The sequence below is a fragment of the Lolium rigidum genome, chromosome 2, assembly GCF_022539505.1.
Source record: "Lolium rigidum isolate FL_2022 chromosome 2, APGP_CSIRO_Lrig_0.1, whole genome shotgun sequence".
NCBI lineage: Eukaryota > Viridiplantae > Streptophyta > Magnoliopsida > Poales > Poaceae > Lolium > Lolium rigidum.
In genome coordinates this window covers 245,300,237-245,327,207 of record NC_061509.1, presented here as the reverse complement: position 1 = coordinate 245,327,207, position 26,971 = coordinate 245,300,237, and the positions used below count along the sequence as shown (strand labels likewise).

General features: G+C 52.5%; 1 protein-coding gene and 1 non-coding gene across 2 annotated transcripts; one reads left to right on the top strand and one right to left on the bottom strand.

Annotated features, from left to right (window-relative positions):
* The first annotated feature begins 11,254 nt into the window (after positions 1 to 11,254).
* On the top strand, positions 11,255 to 11,326 carry TRNAH-GUG. The gene has a single exon. It is a non-coding gene; the product is annotated as a tRNA-His (tRNA).
* A 6,572-nt stretch (positions 11,327 to 17,898) lies between these two features.
* On the bottom strand, positions 17,899 to 21,032 carry LOC124688454 (glucan endo-1,3-beta-glucosidase 12-like). Its single transcript, XM_047222132.1, has 3 exons — positions 20,969 to 21,032; positions 19,533 to 20,873; positions 17,899 to 18,282 (listed from the first exon to the last, which is right to left on the bottom strand). The coding sequence occupies exons 1-3, from the start codon at positions 21,030 to 21,032 to the stop codon at positions 18,248 to 18,250; spliced, it is 1,440 nt and encodes a 479-aa protein (XP_047078088.1). The 3' UTR covers positions 17,899 to 18,247.
* Positions 21,033 to 26,971: the final 5,939 nt, after the last annotated feature.

Genomic DNA, 26,971 nt, shown 5'->3' with positions numbered 1-26,971 from the left:
TACTTATGTGGTTGTTCCTTTATTTTTAACTAGCTATGGAATTTTATGTTCTGCCACAAGTTAAAATATTTACAACCAAGTTCAAGCTAACACTGTAGCTAAGTGATATTGGGCCCACTCATTCTATAATACGAGTAGAGCTAAACAAGGCTTTGATTCCTGAAAATCGACTTGATGCACCACCAAGGTGTGGCATGAACCTTCAAGTACAAAGTCGGGGGCATGTTTTGTTATATCCATGCATTTGCATGAGTTTCCAAAACCAGCCCCAACAAGACGCAAAAAAAAACATATTTCCCATAGGTTGTCTCGATGGAGGTTGGCGGGGGTTGGTATTTAGTTCTGGCAGCGTCCTTCATGCAATGCGAGAGGGGATGCAGCCTGACTGGCAAAAGTAGTGAATCTTCCCGACATGGCTGCGGCTCTAGCATGGCAGGGTGGTGAGGCATCGCTGGTAGCGGTTGCAACTGTGGCGAGGGAGGGGAGCATCATTGACGGCGTTGTAGGGGATCAACGATGGCGGTTGTTGTAGTGAGATGGTGGTGTTTGTGGTGCGCTTAGGAATCCGGTGACTCTAGCATGAACGTGTTTTGTTCAGTTTTCTACTTTAAGCTCTGCAATTTTTGTGAAGTTCCATCTTATTCCATAACTTTAAGTGCGATGGATTCATATGCCAAAAAAAGACTTGTTGAAACCGTGCACGCTAGGTAGCATGTACGGTTGTTATCACCAGAATTTGGCCAAGTCAGAGGTGGGCCGCGATCAGGATGGTCTTGAAGATATACATATAGAAGAGATACGTGAATCGGCCTTTTATACCAAGTTGGGCTAAACTGCCCATGTATCTGTAACATATTAGATCGCATCTTAGTTTAGAAGTTAGAGTTTTACCCGTGTACGGTTTGGTGCACGTCCACATTAGAAAGTCCCCCGGACTATAAATATGTACCTAGGGTTTATGGAATAAACAACAACCAACGTTCAACACAAACCAATCTCGGCGCATCGCCAACTCCTTCGTCTCGAGGGTTCCTCCGGTAAGCACCATGCTGCCTAGATCGCATCTCGCGATCTAGGCAGACACGAGCCTGCCTAGTTGTTCATGCGTTGCTCGTATCGAAGCCTTTTTGATGGCGAGCGACGTAGTTATCGTAGACGCGTTAGGGTTAGCATCGTTCTTAGCATCATATGCTTGCGTAGTGCAATCCTAGCGCGTCTAGCCGTCCTTGTGCCTCATCATGGGTGCAGGGGCGGCACCCCGCTTGATCTTTATTTAGTAGATCTGATCCGTTATGGTCGATCCTTGATTCATCAAGGATTAGTTTAATATCTGCAATAGTTAGGCCTTACAAAGGGTTGGAGGATCCAGCGGCATGCAGGGTGTAGTTTGCTGCCCCTAGACAGGACGTTCCGAGGATCAACCTAGTGTTGGTTTTTAGGCCTTGTCTAGGGCTGGCTTACGTTTACCGTGCGTGAGCGCGAGGCCCAATCGTGAGTAGGATGATCCGATTATGCGGTGAAAACCCTAGATCGTCGTGGATCTCATACGCTTTATATTGATCAAGCAGGACCACCATATATTCGGCCACCTTGGACGAATCATGGGTGAATCGGCTCCCCGAGCCGATTCACGAGACAACCCGAGAGCCGATCGAGGCTCGTATTTAACGTGTACGTGTGTGCCCCGCAGAAACTAAGCGAGGCATCATCCACACCTTCCCGACCGGGTATAGGTCGGGTGGCACGCCCTTGCGACCCAAAGCATCGGCGCGCGACCGAGGAGGCTTTGCGGGCCGTCGCTCCGAGGGACCGGGGCCAGCCGCAGCCCTAGTCATTCCCGGCTCTACCGTGCTGGCCGGCCGCTGCCCGCCGGTGGGTTTCGACGCCAACACATTTCGGCACGCCCGGTGGGACACATCTTCAACGACAACCATCTCGCCATCCACATCAGAGATGGCGAAAGACACCATACCGTCTTCATCAGAAGTGGCAGAAGAAACTCCGGTCACGTACGGGGATCTCACTGGCGAGCTCAAGAAGAAGTACGACGAGATCAAGTCTGCCCTCGAAGCCGACCTAATCGGCTCTTTCCACGAGACCCGCTCCCATGGCATCGGATGGAAGGGGTTCACACCGAAGGCGCGCTTGATGGAGTGGACCTGTCCACCCCGTCCGAAGAACGCACCAGTGTCGCCGCGTCAGGAGATCAACTTCATGGTGGCTCATTCGCTGCACCGCCATTCCGAGAGCCTCGGTGAATACGTTGGAGCGCGTCGCGCTGCGCGTGATCCGAGAGATCATGAGCCATCGCACTCTCCGTCGGGACCAGCCCTAGGGACTCACCAAGGGGAAGCGCTGCTCCATTCCCGTCCCCCGCCGCCATTCGCGTTGGCGGCGCCCGAAGCGCCGAACTCATCGGCTTTTGTCGTCTACAAGATTGGTGGTGACCCCGATGACTACCGGCTCCTACAGGACGCGCCCAAGGAGATCCCGCACGGATACGCATGTGCATACGTGCCGACCGCAGACACTCGGGCACCCTCGAACCAGGTTGCTATAGCAGGGACTTCGGGGCAACAGGAGGAGCGTCGGGAGGCGGACCCCGAGAAGCAAACGTGGCTAGCTAAATACGCCACCCCGACGAAACTCCCGATCCCGGCTCCTGCAGCTTGGCTCGTAACCGCAGAAACAGCATGGTCTGGTTAAGTACGCCAATCCGACGAATCTTCGTGGTTCGGCACCTGCAGCCATCACCGCGGATCAAATTTGTACGATCCTCGAAAGATCGGTTCGGCATGATGCCGAAGAGAAAGGCGATCGGCTATACCAAGCCGTACCCCAATGAGTACGAATTGATCCCACTACCACCCAAATATCGGCTCCCGGACTTCACAAAGTTCAGCGGATCGGATGGCTCCAGCTCCATCGAGCATGTGAGCCGATATTTGGCACAGCTGGGCATGATCTCAGCGTCAGACGAGCTGCGCGTGAGGTACTTCTCGCAGTCCCTCACAGGATCGGCTTTCGGATGGTACACGTCGCTGCCACCGAACTCAATCCAGACCTGGAAGCAACTGGAAGAACGGTTCCACGAGCAATATCACTCAGAGGCTTCCGAGGCTGGCATTGCCGATCTAGCCCAAGTACGACAAAGCGCGGAGAAACGGTGTCGAATACATTCAGCGCTTCAGGACCGTTAGGAACCGATGCTATTCGGTTCATGTAAGCGAAAAGGAAGCGACCGAATTGGCGGTGGTGGGTCTATCATCATCGATCAAGGAAGTGGCCTCCCGTGCGGACTATCCTTCATTAGCACACATGGTGCAGAAGTTGTCGCATATGAGCAACGCCACCCGGATATCTACCAAGATAAATTCAAGCGCGTGGTTACCATGGTTGACGCAGGCGAAGATGAAGGTCCTACGGGAGAGCGAGAGGTCGCGATAGCTGAGTGGACTCGAGCTGCAGGCCCGAGAACCTGCAAATGGGTAAAGCCACCAGGGCCTCCAAGAGGGTTCGACTTCGACGTGACGAAAACCGAGCAGATTTTCGACCTCTTACTCGCGGAGAAGCACATAAAGGTACCCGAAGGCCACAAGTTTCCTACGGTGCAAGAGCTGAACGGAAAGCCATACTGCAAGTGGCATAACACGTTCACCCACACCACCAACGACCGCAGGGTGTGGCGTCGCAGATCCAAGTGGCGATAGAAAATGGGCGATTAATTTTTAACCAAGTACGCCATGAAGGTCGACACACACCCCTTCCCCGCCGTCAACATGGTGGAGTTTACCCACCTTGGAGGGTGCCAGCCTGATTTCTCAGCCAACATCAGTATGGTAGAGCTTGGACACCGCTCTGAGAAGGACGGGGATGAGGACAGGCTGCTCTCGCAGCAAGGACACCGAGGGGGCCGCTCCATGCGATCGGCTCCGTCAAGATGGCAAGCGCTACGTCACGAGGGGGAAGTGAAGAACATAAGATACCAACGACCCCTCTCCGATCACCTCCTCAACAAGTATGTTAGTCGATATGACCAACGCCGGCGATACAACAACAATGATGAAAGAGGTCGTCCGACCGTAAACGACGAAAGGCATCGCCGAGCATAATCATGATGAGGAGCGACAGGAGCGCCATGGCAGGGAGCAGGACGATACGGACAGGCATTGGCACCGCCCTTCTTCGGACACCGCCGGGATTCGGGAATGAGCCGATTACCAACAATCGGCAACCGCCCGTAATGCAACCGGAAGAAGAAGGAGACAGCCAACGTATCCGTGTTCGAGCGCTTAGGGCCTCTCCCACCGCAAAACGTACGTGCTGAGACCCCTCCGTTGGAAGATCTCGACGATTCAGAAGACGAAGGGGAATGCGAAGAAGACAGGTGCCACCGTCCAAGGTGGTGCCCTGACGGTCTCAGCCATTCACAAAAACGCAGGGTTCAGCGATTGCGCGGTCTGGAGGAAGCCGAAAGGATGTACTTGCATACGCTGAGGAAGGCACGACCTGATCCGGCTCGCAAAAGTCCGGAGGACCCCGGATGAGGAGGGACCGCCGCAAAGAAAAGAGTGGCGCCCCAAGCAAAGAGAGCCGATGATGACACATCGGCCGGCACAAACATGGTGTTCATTCGTCCGGCGGAGTGTAGTGCTCCACGATTACACAAAGGCACCCGACATGGATAACAGCAAGCACACCAACGTGCTAAAGTCGGAGATTGGGCTGGTTTTATCCGCCGACATGGACGAGTAGCAAGACTACGTCAATAAGCAACATGGCGAGGCCGATCCTTGCGATCGGCCCTCCGAAACTGATGAAGGGATATTACAAAACCTTCACCGAACAAGCAACATGGAGGCCGATTCCGGCAATCGGCCCAAATTATCCTCACCATCCATTCTGCCTGGGATCAACGTTGACCCAACAGGGACTACCTGAAGAGCCGATACCATCAATTCTCTTGACAGAATCGGCTCGGGGGGCACCTAGAGGGATAAAAAACGAGGATATGAAATAATATTGAGTATGGGGGCCGATACGCAAATCGGCCTAAAATTTTTTAAACATTTTTACAGCCGATGCAAAGGCATCGACTTCAGAATTGAGAAGCAGCCGATGCACGGCCATCGACTCAAGAAGATCAATGTTACGATCAGAGGACCAATGAAGCACGAGGGGTCCCTCAATGGAGTAATTCCTCTCTTCAAGAGCAGCCTGGACGTGCAGAAAGGGGCTGATTCGACCGGCAGGGCGCTAAGAGAAGACTGGAGAAACTCGGGGGGCAGCTCGCCTTGAAGACCCTCTGCTCTGGGAAGCCGATTTATGTGTAAATCGGCTGGCTCTGCATGCTCAAGCCCAGGCTAATTTGGCTAAGTCTCGCCTCGAGTAAGGCTCGGGGGGCAGCAGGCCTGGTGGATGCTCTGTTTTGTGCTCTGTTTAAAAGCCGATTGGGATTATCAACGGTTGGCCCTTCATTGCAACCTTCTTCACAAATGATGATTATTGAAGAACATTGTTAGGTGGTTGGGAAAGTTCAAGGGTTTCCCTGAAGATACTGCATTTTCTGCCAAATTTAGAAAATCATCGGTTGGAGAAGGGAAGGGCAAATCTTGAAGGACCGATACGGTGCTATCGGCTCATTACGCATTGGCAAGGGGAACGAATCGGCTAGGTCAGTGGAAGAGGAGATCGGCAAAATTAAATTGGGGAAAAGTTCTTCATTAATAAGAAAGATTTCTTACATAGTAGAGCCGATTGCCTTAAAAAGGGGATGCATTGTCCCGCCTACTTCTACGGATCCTATGCTGCGGGCCCTATCTATGGACCGTTGCTGCCCTCGTCATCGCCGTCATCGCCGCTATCGGCGCTGCTCCCGGCCGACTCGTCATCGCTGCTCCAGCGGCCGCCGGCGGGACCTTCATTGTCCTCGTCTGCCTCGTCGTCGTCGTCGTCGTCGCTGTCGAAGTCACTCAGGTTCCCCGGCCAGGGGCAATGGCGCTTGGCCGGCGGCTCGTCGGGGGAGCTGTCGTCGTCAGCATCCTCCTCTTCGTTCTCCTTCACCTCCTCGGAGGTGGCCCCATCCCAGGGGAAGCGATCATCATCGCTTTCTTCCACCGCTTCCTTGTCGACGAGGAAGCGGAGATCGCTCTCCCCATCAGTCAGGGACTTGTCGTCCTCTGACCAGATGGAGAAGTCATGATCTGACTCCTCCCCGGCCGCAATGGCACGGCGGACGTTGGCCGCATGGACCTCCGCCGGGTTGTGCTCCGGCGTCGGCTCGCGAGATGACGAGGACTGGGTGGAAAGATCCGATGAGGTAGAGGAGGAAGAGGACATGGTGTCACAGGAGGGTTTTTTTTTGGATGCTAATGCGAAGGGGATGCTGAGGAGGAAGACTGTTTGCTGCGGTTAGATAAAAAGGGGCATAGTAAAAATTCAATGCCACAGCAGTTTCCGAGGAAGTGGTGCCGAAACCGTCAAATCGTGCAGAGAAGGTGAGGAGGCAAGTTATCATGATGAAGGACTCTGCGACGGTTCTGCTCTGCCACGACATGACCCTACGAGAGAATAGTTTAATGATTTTGGAAATGTTATTTCCAAAACCAGGGGGGCATGTGTTATCACCAGAATTTGGCCAAGTCAGAGGTGGGTCGCGATCAGGATGGTCTTGAAGATATACATATAGAAGAGATACGTGAATCGGCCTTTTATACCAAGTTGGGCTAAACTGCCCATGTATCTGTAACATATTAGATCGCATCTTAGTTTAGAAGTTAGAGTTTTACCCGTGTACGGTTTGGTGCACGTCCACATTAGAAAGTCCCCTGGACTATAAATATGTACCTAGGGTTTATGGAATAAACAACAACCAACGTTCAACACAAACCAATCTCGGCGCATCGCCAACTCCTTCGTCTCGAGGGTTCCTCCGGTAAGCACCATGCTGCCTAGATCGCATCTCGCGATCTAGGCAGCACGAGCCTGCCTAGTTGTTCATGCGTTGCTCGTATCGAAGCCTTTTTGATGGCGAGCGACGTAGTTATCGTAGACGCGTTAGGGTTAGCATCGTTCTTAGCATCATATGCTTGCGTAGTGCAATCCTAGCGCGTCTAGCCGTCCTTGTGCCTCATCATGGGTGCAGGGCGGCACCCCGCTTGATCTTTATTTAGTAGATCTGATCCGTTATGGTCGATCCTTGATTCATCAAGGATTAGTTTAATATCTGCAATAGTTAGGCCTTACAAAGGGTTGGAGGATCCAGCGGCATGCGGGGTGTAGTTTGCTGCCCCTAGACAGGACGTTCCGAGGATCAACCTAGTGTTGGTTTTTAGGCCTTGTCTAGGGCTGGCTTACGTTTACCGTGCGTGAGCGCGAGGCCCAATCGTGAGTAGGATGATCCGATTATGCGGTGAAAACCCTAGATCGTCGTGGATCTCATACGCTTTATATTGATCAAGCAGGACCACCATATATTCGGCCACCTTGGACGAATCATGGGTGAATCGGCTCCCTGAGCCGATTCACAGGACAACCTGAGAGCCGATCGAGGCTCGTATTTAACGTGTACGTGTGTGCCCTGCAGGAAACTAAGCGAGGCATCATCCACACCTTCCTGACCAGGTATAGGTCAGTGGCACGCCCTTGCGACCCAAAGCATCGGCGCGCGACCAGGAGGCTTTGCGGGCCGTCGCTCTGAGGGACTGGGGCCAGCCGCAGCCCTAGTCATTCCCGGCTCTACCGTGTTGGCCAGTCGCTGCCCGCCGGTGGGTTTCTGACGCCAACAACGGTAGAAACACATTTCTCGTGGGCTCATCCCATATCTAACACTTTCATGCCTTACACATGAAATAGACACAAAAGGCAATCATACATGACATCCTTGAAACGGCGGGTGTTATTTTTATCACTACATACGTGGCCTTGTATTTATAATGAAATATTATGTTGAAGTATCACGATTTTAAATCCACAAATAGGACTAATTTATGGCTTGCTAATCTCCATTATCTTATCAACTCCATCATCTGAGGTTTTCGGTGGGGTTCGAAAGAAGGACAGGGGAAAACACATTGTGTTTCGTGGGAACCTATGACACGACCAAAACATGATGGTGGTATGGGTTTTAGAGACATGGAGCAATTTAATTTGGCTCTTTTGGTCCGTCAAGCTTGGCGGCTCCTTACTAGTCCCAACACACTGAGCATGCGTGTACTTAAATCTATATATTATCTGGGTACACACTTGTTGCGGGCCGAGCTGGGACCTGACCGTCAAAAATTTGGAGGGCCATAATTGAGGGGCACAAAGTGCTTGAGCTGGGTTTGATCAGAAGAATTGGCAGCGGGCAGAATACTAGGATTTGGAGGGACAACTGATTACAAGGGATTCTGTCAAGAATGACCACCGGTATTTGTCTCTGAGCTTATTGAACAAGTAACCCGACCATGGAATATGCAGGTACTTGAAACGCATTTCTTACATATGCGCATGTGGAGATTATCCACTCAGTTCCTTTGGGCACTGTTTCTCATGAGTATATGTGGGCTTGGCATTTTGAGAAAAATGGTTTTTCAGTTCGCTATGCTTACTAGATGTTGGTGAAAACGAAAACAGACAGGAAGGCATGGGTTGATGAACGTACGAGTTCCACTGCAAACAACGAGCAGAAAACCTAGTTGTCCCTTTGGAAGATATAGGTTCTTTCTAAAATCAGAGTGTTTATATGGCACATATTACATTAATCTCTGCCAACAGAAACCACTTTGTTGAGACGCTGATACATGCTCATGCGCTCTTTGTCATGAACCTATCGACTCGTGGTGGCACTAACTTCTTCAGTGCAATATGGCGGGAAGCACCTGAGAAGTCCTGGACCTGGGAAGTGCTACATGAGGAACTAGTGGAGAACCCTCTGGCCAACAGCTGTGGGTTTGCTAAGGAATGGCTTTCTTTATGATGGAGTCATTGGCACATGAAGATTTTGTCTGCGCCGGTGTTATGTTGTGGGCTATATAGACGGCAACACGGAAATCTATACATGCGCAGATCTTCGAGAGCCCTCTCACTATCTTGGAGCAGAATATTCCAAAAAGATGATGCTTGTTCTGGCATTATAGCATGCATGGATTTTGACCTAGCCATGGAATTTTTTATTGCGCTATATCTATTATAATATAACAAATCCGAGATTGATCATCACTTTTTGCCAGCCACGAGATGATAGAGTCAACAATCTTCAACAATTTATATTAAACCTTTTTACATTTTTTTATTCATTTTATAACTAAACACATATTTTCTTTACTCATACAATATTCGGCATACAATCTTTCATAGTATTTTGATCAATATTAGGTTTAAGTACAAAAATATTAATTAAGTATAATGTTTTTCATGTCTTTTAAGTTTAATGTACTTTACATTTCTAATGCGTGCAATTGTTAAAATTACTCATAAATCTATCTATTTATGTGAATAGCTCCAGAATATAACTGAATAAAATGAATCAGACAAAAATTATGACCCTCTAGGTTATATTTGGTTTATCTAATATAATTGGTTTATATGTATTCTTTCTTGAATATCTTGTTGAAGGAATGTGGCTAAAGTGTAGGATTGTGAATAATATCTAGATATAACTTGCGAGAGTGCATCTAACTATTGCTAAAAGTACTACTTTTGTTGGATTAAAATAGTAGTCACCCAATCACCTTTATCTCATGTTCGAGATAAAGGTTTTGCATGAACCCATGCATATGGAAATGTAAGTCTATTGGTACCATTTAGGAAAAATCGAATACTGGATTGAAATGTCGATGAAGGATCGAAGTCAAGCTACTTTTCAATATTTACGGTAGTCATTTTGAACGGCCATCATATATACTAGCTATGCTTACTTATGCAGTTGTTCATTTATTTTCAACTAGCCATGCAATTTTATATTGTGTGATGTGTTAGAATATTTACACGCTAAGTTGGAGCTAACACTGTAGCTAAGTGAAATTGGTCAACTCATTTCATAATATGAATTAAGCTGAACAATGTAGCTTTGATTCCTTCTTCTTCATTTAGTTTGGTCGTCTGGATGTATGTTGGCAGGGGTTGGTATTCAGTTTCGGCAGCGTCCTTCTTGCAATGTGAGAAGGAGATGCAGCCTAGCGTCAAAAAGGAGGGAATCATCCCGAGGTTGGCCACACCTCGAGTAGGACAAGGCGGTTAGGTGTCGTTGGCAGTGGTTGCGACCGGTTGCATTGGAAGAGGAGCAGCTATGGTGGTGGCGGAGAGGATCAACAACGGGCGAATGTGACAATGGGACAGTGGTGTTCGCGGTGGGCTTAATGTATATCACTTTCATGCATTGCACATGGAACAGACGCAAAAGGCTGGCATACATGACATCCTTGGAGCTGGGTGTTAATTTGGTCACTACCATACAAGGGCCTTAGTATCTTTGGAAGATATCTCCGTAAGTATCTTTGAAAGATAAAAATCCCACTAAAAATTACAAAATTTATGTGGTTTCTTAGTAAGAAAGTACTTTTAACCCGTGATAATCTAGTAAAGCGAAATTGGAATGAAAATACGAAATGTTCTTTCTGTGACGCCGGGAAATCAGTGGAACATTTGTTTATTTCCTGTCCTTTTGCTAGGATGATTTGGTGGCTGGTCTTTGCTGCATATAACATTCCACCTCCATCCAATGTCACAAATTTGTTTGGGAATTGGCTAAATAGAACTGACAAAACTGATAAAGCTAGAATTCGCATTGGTGTTTCAGCTTTATGTTGGTCAATTTGGAACTGCGGAAATGATATTGTCTTTAACAAAAAGGATTCTACTAATTTTTTGCAGGTTATTCACACTATGGTTCACTAGATCCAGCTTTGGAGTTTCTTGCTCCCGGAGGATCAGCGGGAGTACATGGTTTCTGGATGCAACTGCCTTCGAATGGTTGCCCAGGATATTTTCTACCAGACTACTAGGCGGCCTGTTAGGAGATTACATGATGCAGAATCTATTTAGCAAACTTTTTCTTTGTTTCGATGGTTGATTTTTGTATCGATCCTCGTTGATCTTTTGATTTGTAAACTCTAAATATTTAGTACTCTTAATAAAAAGTTGTGTGCATCAACCGATGCAGAGGCCGGGGCACAACCCCATTCCACAAAAAAAACATACAAGGGCCTTGTATTCCTAACAGAATACAGATCTTATTATCAAGGTCCTGGTTTTCAAAAATAATTCCATAGATGTGGCTGTAGTTTAGTGGTGAGAATTCCACGTTGTGGCCGTGGAGACCTGGGCTCGAATCCCAGCAGCCACAAATTTTGAACATTCTTTTGTTTTTTTCAGGTGAAAAATTAATACATTAGGGCTTTGAGCCTCTTCTCTATAAATAAAGGAAGTTTCCGTTTTATCTGGGCTGAAGCCCACGTAGTAGCAGAGTATCCAGTACCTCAATCCGGGATTCAGGTCGTACTGGCTTATGGACCAGCCCAGCTAGGCCGCTCCACACATACAGAGCGATCCCTGAATCAAAAGGAAAAAAACATGCAGCCGTTGGGTCAAAGGGAAAAGAAGGTCTCTTGCACAGCTGTAGTGACAAGACCAGCATGTGCTTGCACGGATTTTCACCGCGGGTGACGTGCGGCAAAGACCAGGATGATATTCCCGTCGGACTCTCTCCCCTCCGGCAGGCGGCAGCTGTGGTCCAGCTCCAGTCCCGATTGGCAGCTTCCTTCCTTCACATGCGCGCACACTCCGGCGAAGGAGGCACTGGTCTCAGCCGGATGTCACCCATCCACACATGACAAACCAAACACACACGTGATCCCAGACCGTGCTCGCACGCGGCGTGCCTGTCGAAATGGCTCAGGGAACTTGTCCCGTGATGCATCACGATGTTTCGAGCTGAACTACACTTGTACTAGTACTATAGTACAGAACAGATAACCCAGGTGCGCTATGATCCGATCAATGCATTGCATCCACCAAATAGTTGGTAGTGGCTGCTTCTCCTGAGATCGACGGCTTGCCGTAACAGCCTTTGGAGCCAGATGGCCGTGACACATGAGATCTCAAACAAGATCCAGATTCAAGAGGAAAATGTTTACTCCAAATTAAAGCAATGCCGCTTTGTGGCTCTACGCTTTTCCCAGCAGTTAGAGCATCTCCACTCGTCCCCCTGACGAGGCCCCCGGCGAGCCTTTTTTCCATCCGGACGGCGTAATTCGGCCCAGTCGTGTCCCCGTTTCCTCGTTTTCGTCCGGAATTGGGCCTAATTTCATCCGGCGATCCCACGCCATCCCCGGCCCCCCGGGGAGCGCTCGGGGACTCCGGATGAGAGAAAATCGCGGGAAACGTTTGGTGGCCCCGACCGTCTGGCGACAATGGCATGGGTTTCTACGGCAATACCCTCGTCTTCCCCGATCTACGGCACTACCCTTGTCTTCCCGATCTACGGCAAGACCATCGTCGAACGAAAGATTTGAACTCTCAACATAGTCAAATTATATATAGTTCGAATAAACATAATTATATATAGTTCGAATAAACATAAAAATTACATATAAAAACTTAAAAACAAAGTTAAACTACTACTTCTTCCTAGATGGCCCCGCCTCATCGTCGTGGCGGCGACGCTTCCGGCTCGTCACCTCCTCGTCGGAGGAAGGTGCCTTCGCCTCTGCGTCCTCCTCCTCCTCCGCCTGCTCCTCGGCTTCTTCCTCGGCCGGTTCCTCGGCCGGCTCCTCGGGCTGCTCCTCGGCCGGCTCCACGGCCTGCTCCTCAGCCTCCTCCTCGTCCTCCTCCTCGTCGTCATCCCATTCGTCTTCGCTGGACGGCGGGGGGGAATCGTCGCTGCTGGACAATGCAACGCGATCCCACCAATGCCGCCATCCCGGCGGCTTCCCTCGCCGTTCGGTGTCCGATGGCCACGACCAGTCGCTCATGGTTGACAGAAGATGGTGAGGAGAGAATAGATGAATGGCGTCGGCCATTCGAAACCGTATATGTAGTTCTTCTCTGGACGAAGAGAGCGGCGGTTGCTCTTCCTCGGAGTTCATGCTCCATTACGGCGGTTGTAAGTTCGAGGCGACTTCGACCGTTCCCGACGAGGCGTTTAGGCTCTCCAGACCACTTCGCGGACCATTACGGCGGTTCAAAGCGACGAGTGCACTCCGACAGTTGCCCTTCCCGGCGACACCGTCGCTATGCACATGGTGGGTGAAGGCGACCATGGGCTCGCCACTGGGAAAATGGGCCTCCCCAGGCCAAAAAAATACATCCATCCGGCGCTAAATAGCGCCGGATTTCGGCCTGGGGAGCCCCAACGGCTGGGATGCTCTTAGCACAAAATTCCTCTGGATAGGCTCTAAGAGCATCTCCAGCCGCGTCCCCCAAAGCGTCCCCCAAAGGGATTTGGGGCGCGCCGGACCAAAAAAGCGTTCCAGCCGCGTCCCCCAAAGCCCATTTTTGTCCGGCGCGGCCCGATACGGTGTCCGGCGCCCGAGCCCGTCCCCGTCCCACGGGGGACGCTCCGGGACGCCGGACACAACGAAAGCGAGGCCAACCGGCGCGGGCCCGACGCGTCGGCCGGCACGGAAGGCTAAAACCCCGTCGCCTACCTTTGGTCAAGCGACGTTAATGGCGTCCCCGTTTTCCCGGGCGACGCAGGGACGCGTCTCGCCGTGCATGGCCGCGTGGCCGTCCGCGCCGGAGTTATTGCGTGCAACCACCCGCGCCGCCGCCGTTTTAAGACGCCCGCGCTCTCGCCGCTCACAAACCTTCTCGTCGCCGCCGCCTCCCCCTCCCGCATCTTCTCCTCCGCCGCTCCAAAAAATGTCGAGCTCTTCCTCCCGCAAGATCGCCGCGGCGAACGGCCTCGGCCGCGGCAGCCTCACCGTGGCGGAGGCGTGGGCGCCGTACCACGCCCGGTATCCGGCCCCGCCGGACATGCGGCCGCCAGCGGCGGCGGGCCGGAAGATGGCCGTGAACGGCATTGGCGTCCCGCCGCCGCCGAAGCCGGGCTCGGACCAATGGAGGGACGCCATCAAGGCCCGTCGGGCTCATCTGACCGCCGAGGAGCGGCGGGATCCGACGTGGGCGGTCAACGACAACGACGCCTGGTGGACGACGTACTTCCAGGCGAAGTACGACGTCGAGATGCACAAGCACCGACAACCTCGTCGGCGGCCCCAACAGCTGGAACAGGGAAGGCCGCGCCCGTTCGGGGCGTTCCGGGCGCACCCTCGAGAACGTCATCCGCGGCCTCCGCAACGGCGCTCCAAGGCCGGAGATGCCGTCGCCGCCGCCGGCGTCTCCTCAATGGCAGCCGAGGAGGACGACGTACTCGTCCTCCTCGCACTCTTCTTCCTCGGGACCGGCGCGATCGACGCCGTCCTCGCCGTACCGGTCGGCGCCCTACACCGTCCCCAAACGGGAGGTTAAGGAGGAGCCGGCGACGCCCGTCAACACGAGGCGTGGCGGTAGCGGCAGCGGGCGGCAGCAAGGGAGGCGCGGCGGCGCCCTCCTCATCCCGAAGCCGGAGGTGAAGGAGGAGCCGGAGGAAGCGCCGCAGCGGCGCCGCCGGCGGAGTACGAGCGGCAGCAGCCGGCTTATCGCCGCCAGCCGACGACCCCGAGGACCGCCCAGTGGCTGCGGGCGGCGTTCTTGGCGTCCATGGACGACAAGGACGCCCGGAGGGGCGACCTGGACGCGGCGATCGCCATGTCCATCCGCGACTCCGGCAAGCCGCCGGTGGACCTCACCGACGACGGCGAGGCAGGACCAAGCGGCTTGGTGAAGGACGAGCCCGTGGACGAGCCCGTCGACGAGCGCGTCAAGCAGGAGGTCGTCACCGACGAGATGTACAACTTCCAGCAGTATTACGACGCCTCCGGCCGCCGCAAGTGGTTCTAGATTAGGTTTAGTTTAAATTTAGTCAAATTTCGTTCGAATCTATGTAAGTTTGGACGAATCTAAATCGAATCTAGCTAAGTTTAAAATTTGCGAAATTTTGTTTGGGGGACGCGACTGGGGAGCGACGTCCCCCAAACGCGGCACGAACGAAACACGTCCCCCAAACGCTCAATCCGGCGCGGTTTGGGGGACGGTTTAGGGGACGCTGCTGGAGATGCTCTAAGTTGCGCCCTTTTCACGCAAATAGCATCTCCACTCTGCGACCCCGTATGGCATTTGGGCTCCGGCAATGCCGTTTTGCCGGCCTATGAAGGATGCCGATAGATCGATTTATATGGGAGCCTATGTTTTTCAACTGGCTCCTCCAAAATATATTTAAAATTCGATGAAATAATAATAAATAGGAAATTTTAGGCGAATTCAAATGAAATTAGATGAAAGTCTTTCATACTTATGCAAAATTTGAACTGAACTAAAGTAAAATTTAAAGTAGCCATAGTCTACCATCTGTCGGGGTGCGTGACAGGCCCGCCTCGCCACCGTTCTTCCCTTTCACCGCCTTCTCCTGTGCCACCTGCTCTTGCTTCGCTCATATGATACCATCATTTAGCGTCGCTCGCTGCTGGCGAGATTCCTTGTTGTGGGCGAGTCTCGCTTACTCGCCGGCGACCGCCTCGGCCTGGCGCTAAGCGTTGAGCTCAAGCGGCCTCTCCCACTTGGCCGTCGAAGTAGAAGTTCAGCAGCTCAAGCTCGTCGTTAGGCTGCAGCGTAGCCATGAGCTCACCGCTACCGACACGCGGCCGTTCCATCCTAGCATTGAGTAGGTGGTAGGAAGCTGCCACAGAATTGTGATGGTGCCGAGGAGATTGCGGTGGATCCTAGGGTTTCTACGGCGCAGTGGGTGTCGGCGATCTATAATTTCTACGGTGATGCGGCAAGGAACCGGCGAAGGGGCTAGAAATGGGCGAGAGAAACGACATAAAATAAGCAATATGTTTCAGGAAAGCCTATGTTTTTCAACTGGCTCCTCCAAAATATATTTAAAATTAAATAAAATAAGAATAAATAGGAAAATTTAGGTGAATTCAAATGAAATTAGATGAAAGTCTTTCATATTTATGCAAAATTTGAACTGAACTAAAGTAAAATTTAAAGTAACCATAGTCTGCTGACCATCTGTCGAAGTGACAGGGCCGCATCGCCATCGTTGTTCCCTTTCACCGCCTTCTCCCATGCCACCTCTCTGCTCTTGCTTTGCTCATATGACAGGTACCATCGTTCAGCGTCGCCTGCTGTTGTCGAGATTCCTCGTTGTGAGCGAGTCTCGCTTACTCGTGGGCGGTCGCCTCGGCCTAGCGCTGAGCATTGAGCCCAAGCAACCTCTTCCGTTCGGCCGTTGAAGTAGAAGTTTTGCAACTCAAGCTCGTCGCCAGGCTGCAGCGGAGCCACGAGCTCACCGCTACCGACACGCGGCCGTTCCATCCTAGCATTGAGTAGGTGGTAGGAAGATTGCACAGAATTATGGTGGTGCGGAGGAGATTGCGGTTGATCCTAGGGTTTCTACGGCATAGTGAGTCCAAAGTTCCTATTGAGTCATGGATACCCTAGAGGCTATGGAAGAGTACATATCAAACCATACATCATGGTTTTGTTACTTCGTGTAAGAATCTAGCGATGCATAATCGCAAATTCCGATGCTTCCAACTCCTAAGAACAATGTATGGTTGTCAACGAAATTGCAAAAGGAGTTCTAGCAAAGCCTGAACTTGTGTACATCTGCATGTGGAGTACCTTCATTTGAACCTAGCTGTTAGCTAAGGATATGCTCTACTCGTTGCTCGGTCTCAGGAATATGGCTTCTTTCATTCCTGCATTGTGATATTTAAATAGGAACCCTATTATAAAGTTTGGCATTATATGGTACAACAACCATCGGAAAATCATTTCGGCTTCCGGGTGCAACAACCATGCACTATATATTTTCATGCAGTTCATTATTGCTACTATAAGGAGCACATGGGCATTGGTGTACAGTTTCGAGCATCCTCTCCCCTAACGAGGTTGGTTTGTTTTTGTTTTTCATGCCATGTACATGTGCTAAGCTTTCTCTCATATATCTGGCTTTCATTTGTGGCAGCATAATCTCAGGATTGCTCCTCCATACCTTTAGTATTCCAGGCTGCGTGTTTTTACTGTTTACTTTCTCTGTCACTTATATTTGGTTCGGTTCGTTTGGATTGCGGCTGTGTGCATCTCAGTTATGTAGAAATCGGGTGTAATACTTAAACCTTTTAAGTAATGAAATCACCCTATATCGAAAAAATCTGGCTTTCATTTTGCATGTACTGATTTCTAAGCATCTCCTCCCCTTGGTGAAGTAATGATAAAATTTTGGCCGTATCGATTGAAGTTTACATTGTAGTTTATTTAGATCCACAAATGTTAAGAAAGTTTTTGCATTTCCCATCTTACGTCACACTATCATTGACAAGCGGAAACAACTCTGAGCAACAAAATTCTTTCAAATATGCACACCAATGCTTACTCCCTCGGATCCATAATAAGTGTTAAGTATTTCATAATAATTTAATAGAAAATTTATACTAACACTTGTTTTGGATTGGAGGGAGTACATGCTAAAGCAGTGCCGCTTTTGCAGCCTGCTTTGCACTGCAGTTGACACGAAATTCCTCCAGATTGGCACCTAATTTCGCCTTTTTTCAGGCTAACTATTTAGCACCACAGCGTGCTAAAAGGCAATACAATGGCACCACTGCACGATGGACGGTAGCTGCCTGCCACCATCATGAGTTGACACTCGATTGATTGCCAAACTGGCTTCAAAGGCAAGCACCATTTCCGGTAGACACACACTTAGAGATGATGAAGACACGAGTCAAACCAAACCAATCGAGCACTCAGGAGTGGAGACAACAAGCAAGCCATAGTGGCTCACATGGCTCGCAAAGGCTAAAATTAGTACTAAGTGAAGCTTATAGTAGTGATTAATAGCATCATAGTTACAGAGCCCAATTAAACAAAGGTATGACCCGTTCCCCAAAGCTGCAAAAGACGCACAGCTAGCTATATTAGCTACAGTACTTGGTTCTTACTACTCCGTACTACTATACTGCTATCGATGCAGCAAACATGCTGCAGTAGTCAAGCAATGCTGGTAAAGAAAGTGAGAAAGCGAGCCGAGATTCCAACATCCCTTCCCTCCCTCTTTTCCTGCCATAGATATTTTGGTTAACCCAGATGCAGATCGTCTGGTCCTGGGTCTCTCACTGGTTTTCCATCCCTGAGAAGAAAGCGTCGTTCCAGTTCAGACAGTGGAGGGGAGCTCGCACTTGCCCATCTCTGCAAAACAAAACAAAACAAAACAATGGAATTAAACACGAGCACCGAGTTAGATCCACTCGTGAGCAAAAACATTGTGTGGAATGCAGAGATTGCTACGTTGTCCAATGTGAACATGGACAGGTCCTAGTACTGGGACAGGAAAGAGTAAACAATGCACAATGTAGGGGAACTACATGCAGCAGAGGAACCGGAAGCGGCAATCGCACCCATCACGAGTACGACGGCCAGCCATGGCACGCATTACGATGCGAGAAGTAAAGAACACAGGACGCGTCGTATCGCGTCGTGCCGCGAGCCAGAGACACACCCAGAGCTGACCCCTGTCACGTCACGGAGTAACTCAAGACACTGACTAGCAACAGCCCAGTCTTGAATCCCAGCTGAACGAACACGGCAGCTCGAATCCAATGCTAACTTAATTAGGTACTGTTGTACTGGTAGTAATCGCAGTACAGATTTAAGTGTTGCTGCGGTTTTCAGTTGTGCATGGTGGTGTTTTCACCGTGCGTGACAGCCAGCGTGCTTGTGGGGCAAAAGAACGGGGAATCATTCCCGTACAATCAATCGCAAAGCAGCTTTCGTATCATTTCGATTTTGATTTGAACCGTCCTACTCCCTCCGTCCACAAATAAGTGGACGTGCGGGATTTTCAAGATAAATTAGTAAAAAGAGACAAAAGTTGCATTGGAAAGATGCAACAAACATATCTCTCCTCTTTAATTATTTCATCTCCAATAGGCTAAGTGCATGTAGAAAATTAAGATAACATGTGTTGAATATTATTGGGTTTGATTTCCGTGCGATGAGAGAGAAACAACTTTTGCTAATTTAAAGTCCATTGGGAACATAGAAGTACACTTTTTCATGGACAAAATTTTAGGCTAGATGTCCACTTATTTGAGGACGGAGGGAGTACTGCTATACCCCATCTCCCTGTTGCAAATTGCAGTCTACTGGTACGGGATGTTTCTTGCGCTTGCAAACGTGGTTCCCACACTGTAACTTTTTGCCTTGTTGATAATGGTAAACTGTTGATTGTTAAGAGTACTAGTGAAGAAGCTACATTTTGCTGGAGCTACGAGTGAGGAACCGAGTACCTAGCACCTACATTTTGCTTTCTAATACAAGCAATCGTGTTCCTAGAACAACCTACATTTCGGTTGCACGAGTGGTACTACTACGAGAAATTAAATTATGAGCAATAAACATGTGCATGGCGGAGGATGATGAAGGAGACGGGAACTCACTTGACGGTGCCTGGTTGACGACGTAGGCGGCGCCGGCGAAGTCGCAGGTGCCGATGGAGCGGCCCTTGCGCTGGTAGTAGTCGTTGAAGGCGTACGACGCGTGCGACACCATGGTGTTCGGCTCGAAGCACGCCGCTCCGGGCTGGATGCCACGGCAGTCCGCGCCGCCGGGCCCGCACGCGTAGTCCAGCGCCGCCTTCAGCCGCGACTCCCCGGCCATCGCGTTCGCCACGCACCACGCCGACCCCGGCGACGCCACCGCCTTCACCCCGCCGCCGCCCCCGCTCGTGTTCGGGGCGCCGTTGTCCTGCCACCCGAGCCCGCCGCCGCCGCCGTTGCCGACGGACTTCCCGCCGAGGACGAACTGGACGTCGTAGACCTGCTTCTGGTTGGGGTAGAAAACCCCGTAGTTGCGCTCCGAGGCCGGCCCGGGCTTCTGGTTCTCGTTGAAGAGCGCGAAGAGGTAGACGTCCACGTCCGCGTCGGGCCGGCGCGGCGTGCCGGCGTTCCCGGACAGCACGCGCCGCACCAGGTTCCCGTTGTACGCCGCCGCGTTGCCCGCGCCGGCGCCGACCTCCTTCGCATCCCCCTTCGACGGCCACCCGGTCTCCGACACCACCACGCGCACGCCGCTGTAGCTCCCGCCGAGCTTCGCGACGGCGGAAAAGACGGCGTCGAGCTGCGCGTCGAGCAGGCTGTAGTACTTGAGCCCGGTGCCGGGGTCGAGCACGCCGGCGTTGGGGCGGAAGAGCGCGTAGTCGAGCGACACGACGCCCGCGTTGTCCGCGTAGGCGAAGAACGGGTACGCGTTCACCATGAGGTACGACCCCGTCTGCGCGAGAAACTCCAGCATCGGCTTCATGACCGGCTGGGCCAGCTCCTCCCGGAACACGCCGGCGGAGGGAGGGTAGGAGTTGGCCAGCGCGGTGAGCGCGATGGGGGAGGACACCTTGACGGCCTTGTCGATGTTGAGCCGCGCGAGGGCGGCCTGGATGTTGCGCATGGCGGGGACGAGCTGGGCGGTGGCGTTGGGGGCGGTGGCGAAGACCTCGTTGCCGACCGCGATGGCCTGGATCTGGGTTGATGGGTAGTAGGCCGCCACGTTGCGGCGCACCCACGCGAGGGCGTAGGAGGGGCGCTTGGCGGCGGCGGCGAGCTGCTCGTTGGGGAGCGCGACGACGACCTTGACGCCGCTGTTGGCGAGCGCGCGGAGGACTGTGGGCTCGGTGTCGTAGAGCTTGACTTGGGCGATGCCGTGCTGCTTCAGGAGCTGGACGACTGCGGATGGGGTGGGGAGGTCGTTCGCGACGCGGCCCCAGTTCACGCCCACCGTGCCCGCGTCTGCGAGATAGAAGAGCGTTTGTCAGTGGACTGAACAAACCGGCATTGTTGCTTCCCAAAATGCGGAATGCCGTGCAATGGGCGTCGTCGGTTACCTGCGCCGGCGAGGAGGAGCAGCGACAATGCGGCGGCGAGGAGGAGGCCGCGGGGGAGCGCCATGGTGCTCTGCTTCGCCAACGCAGAGCAAGACGCGGCGAGGATGGAAGAGTTGAGTAGTGGGGAAGGAGGAAGGGCGGGGCGTGGGATATATGGCGGGGGAAGCCGTGGGGCCCGCGGGTCGGGGTGGGAAGTGGCGGGTATGCGGGGACGGTGGTGACGCACGACGCGGGTGAGTTGGGCTCGTGGGGAAGATGGGGCGACGTGGCCGGACGGGATTGGCTGCTGTCCTGGCGCGGGCAGAGATGGATGGCGGAAAGAACCCGAGGAGCGTTACCCTCGGCGACCGTTGCTGCCTGCGCGTCGGGCCCCAGCGGTTCGGCCAGCTGGGTGTGTGGTTAGTGGGCGATTAATGCTGGTTTTTTAAAGGTGATGTGGTTAGTGCTGGGTTAATTACTCGTCGCAACGGCTCTCAGGCGGTGGATCTTCTCCCGCTCCCTACCTGCACTTTCCTCAGATCTTTCGATTACTTTTTTGCTGAACAATATTTCAATCGGAAAGTCTAGTTGCCTCCGAGCTCAACAAAAGTTTTCACTAAAAAGACGCAAGTCATATTTAGCAGTATAAAACAGCAGGGTTTACGTTCTCCATTGATCGAGATTTTCTTAAGCTCTTACAACTCGAAAAGTCGTAATCGCAGCTCAAATAAAAGTAGTTGCGACATTTCTGGCAGAAAAATGGAATTGCACTTTTTTAACGAGAAAAGTCGCAATCTCAAGCATCTTTTTATAAGTTGACTTGAGACTTAAGAAAATCTCAATCGATCGGCATACATGAAAACCGATAAAAAAAAAACTAGAAAAAATATGATGTACCCTACTACCTGCAAACAAAAAAAATGGCCCCTCCTGATCGACTCCATAGGGGCCCTCCCCAAAACCCTAAATAGCCTCATTTACCCGATCTACGGGCCGCCGTTGATGCCGTGGCGGCGCCATTCCAATCGAAACGACGATGGGCAGAGATGTTGCTCCTCGGCACCACTTCGCGGGAGGAGGTGGAACGCTACCGCAAGGCAAGGGCGGCGCACGTGGGCTGGCCAAGATCCGACGTCTTCAAGCGGAACAACGATGAGGAGATGGTGGCGTACCACTGTTGCTTTCTACGGTCGCACGACGTTCGTTTGTGACGATCTGGGCATTAAGGCTTCAATCTGGGCCAGTGAACCCAACCAGGGCTGGTGTTGTGGGATCTGGTGGTAGGCTAGTCACACCAACGTTCTGCAACCGTGCATGATGTTGCCCTATCCTCTGATGTCGTCTTGCTGGTCGGAGACTAGCGGACGTGGGAGCCGGCTCCTCTAACTTTGCTTCTACGAAGTCAGGGCCCTGACATAGGCTATATCTACCACCCAAAGCACATCCAACAGTTCTCCTTTGCTTAGGGCATCTCCAATGGGGCGACCCAAACGGACGTGTTTGTGCGTCCGATTTTGTCCGGATGGGTCACCCCACGGACACGCGGATAGTCCGAACGTCCGGGACTCGTTTTCATTCCCCAACGCGCTGCTGCGACCCATTTCTCCTAGTACTAGTTCATCACAAAGTGAATGGCACCTCGCTGTGCTGCCGCCGGCGCGCGCGGACGCGGTGGAGAATCAATGAGACTGCAGCGTACACATTTCTACTGCTGCAGTGAACAAAATACTCCATTGGAGATTATATTCATCACTGAAGTGGCGGGCGTCCAGGCGAGGCGAGGCGTGGGCGCGGCGTCGAGGTGCGGGCGCGCAGCGCGGCCGCTGTCGGCACGCAGCGAGGCACGACGACGAGGTGCTGGTGCGCGCGTGGAGCTTGTCAAGCGGCGCGGCGCCAGGGCAGCCCTGGTCGGACGCGGAGACCATGCGCGCGAGGAGGTCGTCGGCAGCAGCGTCCTCGGCGCGGGTTCTTCTCCAAGGGTCGCGCGGGCTGACGGAGGCACGCAGGGCCGCGCCGCCGACCTCTCGCGGCCGCGCCGCCGCCACGGCGAGCCGGGCGCAGCGAGGGAGGCACGCGTCGCCGCCCACCGTGGCAAGGCCCGCCGCCCTCGCCGCCGCGCTCTAGGAGCTCCGCTCCCTCGTGGCCGCCGTCGGCCGGCGGCGGGGCGAGGCGAGAGGCGCGCGTGCGTGTGCCCGCGGCGGTGCGACTCCGCGCGGTCGGTGCGCGCGGCGCCGAGGCTCGCGCGGTGTGACTCGCGCGGTCGGCGCGCGCGGCGCCGAGGCTCGCGGCGGCCCGTGCTCGCGCGGCCGGCGCTCGCGGCGGCGTGGAGGCGCTTGCGCGGCCGGCGGCCGCGAGGCTCGCGGCGGCCCGTGCTCGCGGAGGCCGGCGCCCGCGCGGCTAGGGGCGGCGAGGCTCGCGGCGGCTCGTGCTCGCGGCGGCCGGCGCCCGCGGCAGCGTGGAGGCGCTCGCGCGGCCGGCCGGCGGCCCGCTCGCGGCCCCGGCGACCCCCGCCGCGGCGGCGGCGTGGAGGCGCCGGCGGCTCGTGCTCACGGCGGCGGCGTGGAGGCGCCCGGCGACCCCTGCTCGCGGCGGCGGCGTGGAGGCGCCCGGCGGCTCGTGCTCGCAGCTGTGGGGCGTGGCTGTCCTTGCCTCGCCGGAGGTCGACGCCGGAATGCCACTCCGAAGGAGAGATGGGTAGGTGGGAGAAAGAGACACTGCCAAGTGGGGTTGGGGGCGGACACCGCGGATTAGAACGGACGCGCGGACACGTCCGTTCGTGTCCGTCACCACGCAAATAGCTCCCAATTTTAGGCCGGCTTTGGGTCGTGCCGGACCTCTTGGGCCGTCCGTTTTGCATTTAGGTCCGCGCGTTGGGACACGTTTTTACCCAAACGGACGCGCGCGGACCTTTTGCGTACCCGGGTTGGAGATGCCCTTAGTACTACTACCTGTTACTCAACTGAATCGTGTGACAAATCCAGCTGGGCTCTATCATTGTTTAATTGTTTAAGGGCATCTCCAACGCGGCGATTCAAACGGATGTGTTGGGCCGTCCATTTTAGATCGTTTGGGTGACCGCGCGGACACCCGGATAGTGGCCCGCGTGTCCATTTGGGTTGCACACTGCGCCCAACGCGGCGACCCAAAAAGCCGCCACGTGGTTCGTCTTCCATGGGCGGAGCTGCGCCATGGTAGGCCTCGACGGGACAACAACCTCGGGTGGGAGAACGCGCGAGAAAGTTCCCGCGCGCACTAGGGTTCCCGCCAAGAGCGTATGAACGTGCCGCCGCGCACGAGCTCGAGTTGTGCAGGAAGCGGATGGTGCCTCCGGTCATCCGTTTTTGGGATGGGTCCGCGCGCTGGGCTGGCTTTTTGTCCGGTTCAACCCATCCGAACGCGCAGACGTAGGATGGGTCGCCGCGTTGGAGATGCCCTAACTGAACCATTCGACAACCAACCAACCTCCTGTCACAATGTCGCCTACTCGTATGCGACTCGTCTCCATGGCCACACCACCGTCAGCCGTCCACCTGTCGCCACGACATCCGCCCTTCCCCGCCTTCCTCCCTGTCTCTGTTTCCCTTTTCCATAGCCGAGAGGCCCTTTCCCCATCACTTTGCCGCAATCCATCAGAAAGTGATCTACAACTTCCAGCTCGGCAATGCTGCTAGTGACTCTAGTGTGTATGTTTGGAGAGCATCTCTAGCGGCCCGATACATTTCGTTGACTATTTGCATTGAGGATAGCTCGCAAAAAAATGTCGATATTTTTTTTATAGAAAGTAATTGACATAGTGCAGAGGCGGTGCAACGCCGTTAACGAAGAGGGCAAGCTCACATCCCGTCATGATACCGTTCGGTTCTCCTCGAACAACTACCACGCGACGTCGACCGACATGTAGTGGCGCTGGCGTTCTTTCCACACCGCGAGACGAGCCAGACGGCCGTGGTTCGAAATGAGGAACGGCCACCCCTTGCCTACGTCTTCGATGTGATTGAAATCGGGAGGAAACTTAGGAATGAGTGGCTATGGGTCGGTCGGTCGACAATTGGCCGATCGGTCAATTGTTAACAGACCAGATAAAACATGACATGTGCATAGCCTGGTCGGCAGCTAGTGTGACGATCGGCCACCTGTCCGCCGATCGGCCGCTATCCGGCCATAATATTTGAAAATCACGTATTAGTTATAAAAATGCTGAAAAACGTACTAATACGTGAGCTCCTTTTGTTAAAAGGAGTATAATTTAAAAAATGGCTCCTTTTAAAAGGAGTATAATTTTAAAAAATGGCTCCTTTTGTTTACATGGATGCTCATACTATGAGATGAAGGGAACTCTCGACAGGCAAGGGAAAGAGATGAAAGAACATTTTGGCGGTAAACTCAGCATATCACTGCCTCTTCCCTCCAAAACTGAGCAGCAACAGCAGCAACTAGTACTAAGCCCAGGAGAACCGTTAGATAAGCTTTGTGTGGTGGATGTAGCCTATGTCAGGGTCCTGACTTGGTAGAAGCAAAGTTAGACGAGCCGGCTCCGCGGACGTGGGGGCATGCGAGTCCTAGGAATAAAGGTGTTGCTCCTTGATTCCACCTGTTCCAAGACAAAGACATGCTTTCTGCCTGCCCTTGTTGATCTGGACGGGAGCGGCGAGTTCTGAAAGGCTCCACCGGCACACTCGCATGGACACCACATGCCAGGAGATTGTTGGATCAGATTGAATTCGGTCATTCGCACCCATGTTTTACCTGACCGTTTGGTTTCAGAGGAAGCGATGCGAAGTTCTACTGGCGGTTACGTCATGGAGGACGCTTTCTAGTTCCATGGTAAAACAATTATGTGATTTAGAGTTTCAAAAAAAAAATCAGCCAACCAGAAATCGGAAAACTCGTCGTGGAAGCGCTTGGTCCGGGCGGAACGCAAGGTCTAAAAATTGGCTCAGTAATGTGTTTAGATACTACAAAAATAATTGAATTAGTACATGTGCAACTTCTTACATGTTTCGGAATGAGTCGGGCTAGGCTTGGCATTTTTAAGCCCATGTTCTCGGGCCACGTCTAATTTATTGTACTACCATGGGGTCTTATTCGTTAAAGAGTGAATTCCACTTTTTACCCTCTAAGATCAATTTTGTGCCACTTTTTACCCAATTTAACGGAAATTCCTAAAAACTACCCCATTTAGCATACTTTCTTCCATTTTTTACCCTTTTCTATATTTTGCCCCATCCTCGCTGGTGGGTCCCACTCAAAGTATGGCGTGGCGTGTCCTAGTCAACTTCTTGAGCCGAGCCGAGCCGATTTAGTCAGGGCGTCACACCTTAGTTGGGTCGAGCCAGACCTAATCGTACCGGACGTGCCTCGCTGGTTTAGCCGAACCAACTGATGACCCACAAGTATAGGGGGTGTATCGTAGTATCTTCGATAAGTAAGAATGTCGATCCCAACGAGGAGCAGAAGGTGTTGACAAGCGGTTTCGATGAAGGATTCACTGTAAATGCTCACGGACAAGTATTCGGGGGTTTTGATGTAACGGATGAATAAAGTACGAGTAAGTAAAGTGCGAGAGAAATAATTGCAGCGAGTGGCCCAATCCTTTTTAGCACAAAGGACAAGCCGGTTTGTTTACTTATAATGACCAAACGTTCTCGAGGACACACGGGATTTTAGTCTAGTGCTTTCGCTACATACGGTTGATTAATCTTCATTGTTTTGATAAGTGTTGTGTGGGTGAACCTATGCTAATGTACCGCCCTTCCTAGGACTAATACATACTTGTGATTATACCCCTTGCAAGCATCCGCAACTACAAGAAAGTAATTAAGATAAATCTAACCACAACCTTAAACTGTGAGATCCTGCGATCCCTCCTGCATCGATATACCAACGGGGGTTTAGGTTTATGTCACTCCGGCAACCCCGCAATTGGCAAACGAGTACAAGATGCATTCCCCTAGGCCCATAAATGGTGAAGTGTCGTGTAGTCGACGTTCACACGACACCACTAGAAGAATAACACCACAACTT